At 42.5% G+C, this 7,533-nt stretch overlaps 1 protein-coding gene across 2 annotated transcripts in view; it reads left to right on the top strand.

Annotated features, from left to right (window-relative positions):
• The first annotated feature begins 1,311 nt into the window (after nucleotides 1-1,311).
• The window catches only part of zgc:56699 (uncharacterized protein LOC405758 homolog), a 42,317-nt gene continuing 36,095 nt past the window's right edge, over nucleotides 1,312-7,533 (top strand). For both annotated transcript variants that reach the window (XM_064299145.1, XM_064299144.1), the window contains exons 1-7: nucleotides 1,312-1,469; nucleotides 1,877-2,018; nucleotides 3,703-3,809; nucleotides 4,987-5,113; nucleotides 6,182-6,265; nucleotides 6,573-6,639; nucleotides 7,394-7,464. In XM_064299145.1, coding sequence (XP_064155215.1) covers nucleotides 1,937-2,018; nucleotides 3,703-3,809; nucleotides 4,987-5,113; nucleotides 6,182-6,265; nucleotides 6,573-6,639; nucleotides 7,394-7,464 — 538 coding nt within the window. In that variant the 5' untranslated portion in view covers nucleotides 1,312-1,469; nucleotides 1,877-1,936. The remainder of the gene's footprint in view (nucleotides 1,470-1,876; nucleotides 2,019-3,702; nucleotides 3,810-4,986; nucleotides 5,114-6,181; nucleotides 6,266-6,572; nucleotides 6,640-7,393; nucleotides 7,465-7,533) is intronic.

Genomic DNA, 7,533 nt, shown 5'->3' with positions numbered 1-7,533 from the left:
ACAATACTCTCAAATTAAATCCTCAGTGATAAAATAAAATTGACGGTGCACTGCAATTCCAATTGTCACCACTTTTATTAGTTCGCTGCTGCTTTCACAACCTTGTTTATCTGCTGCTGAACTAATTTAACTAATACCCATGTGTCAGCTATGACAGATATGGGATCAGAGGTTCTTTCACTAACATATGAACCTCTATTTGGGTGTGAAAAAACACACAGGATTCCTGGATATTTCTGCAAAATGTTGATCATTTTCTTCCTTTCTCACCCACAAACTTCCAAATGTATACAAATGGCTCAATGCTCCAAAATTTGTGGGTTTACATCAGAGGAGAGAGACATTTGAGAGTGAATTCGAGATTTTTGTTGATAAATAGACTCTTTGATTTCTGAGCTCACCAATGCTCTCTTCTTAATAATGTTTCGAACAGTTGATTTTGGTTAGCCTAAGGTTTGGCCTCTCTGTCTCTGTCTCAGCCTCACAATGACTTCCTTGACTTTCAGTGGCAAAACTCATGCTGACAAATGGCGATAACAGACTTAAAAAGCAATCAAAAGGCTAGAATCGAAACTAAACCCCTCAAAAAATGTTGGGAAATTTGTGTTTGGTCGATCATATCTCTGTTGTCACTGTATTATTACCATTGTATGTTATATCATTGGAAAGCCTGTTCATTTCCCTTTCAAATGATGTCCCATTTGTAAGGATCATGCATTTGTGGGATGAACAGCACAGCTGATTATGTGGGTGGGGTCCCAAGTGAAATGTGGCAAATTTCCCTGCCAATGTCAGTGTATTCTCCTGTTGGTATTGACTCTATTGTTTTGAGTAGTTTGGGGGATTTGATGATTTAACTCTCTATCAGCAACAAGGAACAAACAAGACATACTGGTAATTTTACGCTTTATTCATTGAACAAACAATCAGGAGCCTCAGTAGCGGGTAGAAAAACCATATGCAGCTACAACAGCCTGGCACCACCTCCTCATGCTGGTCACCAGCCTGGTCATGTGTTGCTGTGGGATGATATTCCATTCCTCAACCAGGATTCATCACAGGTCAGCCAACGTGGTTGCGTTGATCACTCTAGCACGTACAGCACGCCTGAGTTGCTCCCACAAGTGTTCAATTGGGTTGAGGTCTGGGCTGTTGGCAAGCCATTCCATTCAACCACGCTGGCTGACCTGCAACGAATCCAAGCATAGTTTCTCCTGAACATTTTTTCCATTGAGTTCAACAGGAAAATTAATCAGGAGAAACAATGCAACCAGGTCGCAGCTCTCTCTTTCAACGGGTTTGATACAAACTATTTAACTCCTCTACCGGCAGCCAATTACATATTTAAAAGAAGTCACGTGATTAAGAGGCCACTCATCTATAAAACGACCACCACTCCAAGGTCGTTTTTTTCGTTGCTTTGTCCCAGATTGAAGGTGGTCGGGTATATTTGTGGCCTTGTGGAAAAGGTATTCTTTTTTATGTATCTATGGATAGATGGTCAGCTAACCATCATAGCAATGTCGTTCATGAGGCTAGGGTCAAAGTTTATAAGTTGTGCATGAGCAAGTATTCTAGACACATGGCAGTTGAAAGGCGCAGTTGGCTAACAGTTTAATGAAACGGGTCACTGAAACCGCTAGCCAGCCGGGTGGCTAACTTGTAGTCCAAAATAGCGATAAGCGCAGAAGAACTAAACGGCGTTCAATCATTTTGGATAGTAACACAGTCGTTTTAGTTTCATGCGAGAGCGAGTTGTTTCTCACACACCGGAGTGTGTTCACAATCAGATGGGCTGCGGGACTTGTAATTTATTTATTGGCATTCGGAAAAGTTCTGTTAAGTACTGAAATGTAATATTTTCTTCCGTTGCCAGCTATCCCAGCGACAGGAAATCTAGCTGGCCCACGAGTGAGTGTGCGATTTTCCTACAGAGATGACTACATTTAAACTGGGATCCAGCTGTTCTCCAGCAAAATGCACCAGTGTTTCCGTGCGCCGCGTCGAAGAGGAAGATGGTGAGAATTTAAACTTTTTAATAATTTGCTGCATCCAATAAGTTTGTGCACCCCTTATTTTGTGCAAGTCATTTTCTAGCATACATAATTTGAATGGGTTTAAGTAATTGTTATATTGTGAATAAATACTAATGTTTATGTACAGATTCTGGAAACGTAACCTTGTACAAACTGTTTTGTAATTGAAGTGTATTACTGTTATTTTTTGAAACCATGGAACCGTTGTAAAGCCTGAAAATTACCTGAGATTTCTGTCTAAAATAACCTTAATTGTGCACACAATCTGTATGGGTCAGGAAAAAACGGACTTACTGAAAAGTCTAAAACTCCACCAAATTAACCAATAAACACTTTAACCAAATTTCCCCAGCGAGTTTTGAACGTTGCGGTGTGAGTGAACATTTTCCCCCCCCGAATCACAATGACTGCTGGCACACCCAGTAGTGATTTGGGTGAATTTTTTGACTTTCTGTATAATCAGACTATTTCATAAACTTTGATGGCCAATTTCAAAATCCAAAATCATTAGTATTGTACCGATTTCAATAATGATTGAATAGAGCAATCCGTCTGCTGTGTCTACTTCCCACTCTCCGTAGATACCTGTTAAACGTATTCGCATTCCCATATTTGTTTGATGCCACTACTGTTTGTTAACCTGTAGTCTCACAGCATTCTTAATGCCACTTGTCAGTAGGATGTTTCTGATAACACTTAGTCAGAAAACATTTTGTTTTAGGAAAGGGATATAAAGCTGGTGCTGTAATTGTAATTGACCTGCCATGCTTTACCTGTTATGTGTCTGTGGAACTACAAGTTTTACTTTGCAAAGAACAAAATTCCTACACTGAGTATTTTAATAAATTGGACTGATGTCTTGTCAATAGTGTATAGCCCACAAGATAGTTTAATGGGAAGAAGGCATTTGGTTTTGAAGGAATTTAGTCATTTGTAAAATATTGACCTAAACTTTGGAACCATAAGTTAAGTTTATTAACAAAGCAAATGCTTTATAGTATGAAACATGCCAAGTAAAGTCATAATGCAGTGTTCAGGCGTCCGCTTCATACCCCTTTCCCAGAACAAAATTTAACGAGGTGGCAGATGACAAAATGGTCACTGTTACTTCTGTTGGCATGTCTGCTCCCTTTGCTAGACTTTGATGGTCTTTGCTGGCCCGTTGTACCTCCACATCCCCAGCAGGTCTGTCCTACATCAACATTCATGCATAACAGCTGACTACATCGACCCAACGGTCGTCACTGTGTTTTGGCCGCTTCCCTTTAGCTCCTGGTAGGCCGTCAACCACCCCCCCCCCCCCTTAGATCAATTCACAGCTCCCACAGAGTCTGTCCCAGTTCAGGTCAACATCCAGACATGCTCAGGCAGATTAACCAAAATTCCTTCGTTTCCATTCTCAAATTCCTACATCTTGGCTGGAAAGAAATGCAATACAGTTGCATTACAATATATTGAATGTTTGCCACCTCCCCAAAAGATCTTATTGAAAAGGTGACGACTAACTGATCAAGGTGTGCTTGGTTCAGTTTTGCCAAGGTATGACCCAGCTAAGTCGTTTAAAAATTTTTTTTTTTTTTTTAACTGAACTGTGGTTGGAGAATCAATGAACTGTGTTCATTCCAGTGGAATGGAGTAAACTGACTCGCCTCGTCCATCTCCCCAGATGTCGAAGATGACACTGATCCGGACAGACTGGTTCCGTGCCCGTTTGACAAGAACCATCAGATCCGTGCTTGTCGCTTTCCCTACCACTACATCAAGTGTCAGAAGGTTGGCATCCAGGGGTGGGGTGGTGCGGTGCAGGGCTGGGCTGGGCGGTGGGTCACTTATCAGCACAGGCTGAATTCCAGACTCTTCAGCCTGCATCTAAACTCTCTGAACAGTCGGGCAGAGCTAGGACAATGCGAGTTTCAGCTAGCACAACATGGCACTTTGAAGTTGCAGTCTCTTCACATTGGCCTTGTTTTAATTAGCCCTTTCATTTTATTTATGTTTGTTAGGGACAATACACTTTGATCAACATTGCTATTCTTTAATGTCAATGTACCAGATTTAGCCAACTGGGTAATTTCCATCGGCTATCCCTGGGCAGGCTGATGTTAACACATTGGTAAGAACACATTCCAGATAAGAAGTCCAAAACCACATTAAAAGCACATGAGAACAGCCTCACAGATTGTAATTGGGCATTACACAGCAGCATAAACACAGCAGCCGACTCATTTAAAGAACCAAATGGTGCACATAAGGCAGCCAAATACAGCACCAAACTGGTGCATGTTGAGGGTACTAAAGCATGAAAATCTTCAAAGCAGCACAATACTATGCATCATGTTTAGATGCGAAGACTCCACAATAATGCACAACACGTGTGCTGTTTAGCACTGACTTGACAGATGTAAGACATTAGCCAATACCGACAGCATGTATAGACGTCATGTTGACACTTAATTATCCAATAACCACATTCTTAAACTTCTGGTGAATGCTCATGTTTTTCAGGTCCCTCAGGGCTGCTGGCAGTGTTCCCAATAAGTGATGCCCTAAAAGAACGCCGATTGGCTAAAAGCACTTTTCCTTTATGGTGTTTTGCAGTTGCCTCTTGTGGAAGCCCTAGCGTACTCGTTTTACTCACTGCCAGCAGTCGGAGCAAAGCCATTAAGGGTTTTAAACTGAACCTGTATCTGCAGATGTTAGAATTTTAATTGATTCCAGAAAGTAATTAATCAAAGTTCTGTTATACACTTAATCTTGCTTGCACTTGATAAGAGTGCCTGTTAAATTGGTGTTCATGGGGATATAGCTTGTTTGAATGGTGAACTTGTTACTGTTTAATTGTTTTGTGGGGTGGGGGAGGTCTTATTTCCAGTCTGAAGAGTACTGTAATGTACAGAATCAGGATTTCATGCATCTGAGAGTTCTCCTCTTTCCTTGCCTTTTTCCTCAGAACCACCCGAAATTGGCTCAGGAGCTCAAGACGTGCCCGTTCAACGCACGCCACCTGATGCCCGCGGCAGAACTGTCGCGCCACATTGCCAACTGCGCAAACAGAAGCTCTGTCAACACCGAAGACTGTGAGAGACAGGCCTGGGGAATGAATGAGCGACCAGGGGAATGAATGAGCGACCAAGCGAGTGAATTGCAGGCTTCTTTGGCCCTTTTGTCTTGACCCCCTGCCAGAAACCCCCCCGCCCCTTCTCCTTAAAGAAAAAGCAGAAAATGTTCTGATCACGTAAACCATGCAGGTTTAACCCTGCTCTTAAACAAACATTTGCTGGCCTTAGAGGTGACTAACTCTAAAGGAATCCCAGACTAAGGCATTTAGAATATGCCTGTAATGCTTTGCATTGTGCTCTTTGACCTCAGCGCCCCTAATAGCTAGTAGCTCACCCACCCACTCAGAACTTCCACAAGATTGAATGGGTGGATATTCCATCCATCACTCAGAATGTTGAGCAATGCCATCTTAACTGTCAGAACAACTTGGAAAATACTAGTTATTGTCGTGATTTATCTTGCTGCTCAGTCTTCCTTCTTGACCAGGGGCAGACACCCAGAGGTAGTAGAATGGCGAGGTCTGGTTTGCTTGTAGGGTCTGGTCTTGTAAATGTAACCAGATTTGTCCTTTTAGTTGCCTGATAGGCTAGGCCCAAGGTTTTGAATTTAATGTGAGTTTGTTCATGTTTGCAGCCAGTGGAGGGAGATGAGGGGAGTTGATAGAGCAGCTATTCAGTTTCTCATGTAGTTCTGTGTTCTGGTAGCTTAACCTCCCTCTGAACACTGTGTTCAATCCTGCTAGGCTGAGAGCATGCTTAACGTGCTACATGGTCTCATTCGCTGAGGTATGGCTCTGGTATGGGAGGGCTTTCTGTCACTTGGGATGAGTGCTTCATTGAGTTGTCTTAATTATGAAATATATTTAAAGTCTGCACGAGGCCAACTTACAACATACACTGTCTGTGATGAGAACTGGCAGCTGACAACACATACTTGTCTGCACTCTACAGAAGTGACAATGGAGGATGCTTGTGTACCCCAAATTGAATAAAAAAGGGGAAGATTAGAAGACTGCATTTCCCACAGTCTTGTTTGCCTGTCATACAGGATCTGTGTACTTGTCTGATTTTTAACTCTGTTGGCAGTGGGCAGCAGTGAGGTCCAGAGCAAGTGGCATGTTCCAGTGAGCACCTGGGAAAACTCAGAGTGCAGTGAAGACTGGGATAAAGGTGAGGACCGATTTCAGACTGGTAATGGTGAGCACAGTTTCACCAGGTACTCTGTGCCATCCTCTCCTTTTCTCAATGACTGCTGGTTCTGGGTGGGAACAAGTTTCTGATGCTTCCAAATGTCCGTGGCACTGGATTTCTTTCTCAGGTCATGTAGCTTAGTTCAGTGAAATGTCTTGACTTCAGTGTTCGGCAGAACTGCAAGCGCTAAGAATGTAGAAGATTCATGAAGTGACATCACATGAAGCCAACGAGTATTCCAGTCTTTGAACCGTGGCTGAAGTGCCTGTTGGTCTTTTTCCTGCAGAGATTGAAGCAAGTCCTACTGCCCCCTTCATCTGGGGGACGTCCACCTCTGCGCTCAACCAGGACAGGTAACAGCTCTTTGTTGCTGTAGACAAAGACTGGAGAAAATTCAGGAATTGACTGTAAACTCATTTAAAAAATGGAGACGACAGTGATGACAATCACGTTTTGATGAAAAAACGACGAAAGTGGCCCCTAAATTAGCTTGTGAGAAAGATAAGGTTCGCTTATTTGTTTTATTGTGGTTCAGGGGTTTCTGATTCAAACCAGGTCTGGCCTCTTACCTTTTTCCAGTGCAGTGTTGTCAGGGTGGTGTATGATATTCGTGTGCAATGTGCTTAAGTTGAGCATGTCTGTCTGCTAGATCAGTGGTTCTCAACCTCGGTCCTGGGGGCCCACTGTTAATGCTGGTTTTTGTTCCAACCACAATTGCAATCTCAGAATTTTCTATTCTTAATTAGTTGTTTGTGTTATTGTGTTGCTTTTTAAGTGATCGCGAACAATCACTTAAAGATGCAACTTTTTTAACAGATCAAATTAACAAGGGGAATTAATAGGCTCCTAATTAGGTTGCTGAACACATGAATTCCCCTTGTTAGTTTGATCTGTTAAAAAAGTTGCATATTTAAGTGATTGTTCGCGATCACTTAAAAAGCAACACAATAACACCAACTAATTAAGAAAAATGAACCGCTTGTTAAAATTCTGAGATTGCAATTGTGGTTGGAATGAAAACCAGCATACGCAGTGGGCCCCCAGGACCGAGGTTGAGAACCACTGTGCTAGATATCGCCTAATTTTATGATTGTTTTCCAACTTCAGGACGGAGACCAGGACCACAAACAGTCTCCCCCCTGGCCTGCGTGCTCCTACCACACTGCCGTGGAAGAACTGTGAGTACCATTTCTCTGTAAAGTGTCTTTGTGGCAGTTCTCCATGAAACGCTATATAAAATGAATTGA

Source organism: Anguilla rostrata, chromosome 11 (assembly GCF_018555375.3).
Source record: "Anguilla rostrata isolate EN2019 chromosome 11, ASM1855537v3, whole genome shotgun sequence".
NCBI lineage: Eukaryota > Metazoa > Chordata > Actinopteri > Anguilliformes > Anguillidae > Anguilla > Anguilla rostrata.
This window is presented reverse-complemented; position numbering and strand designations above follow the sequence as displayed.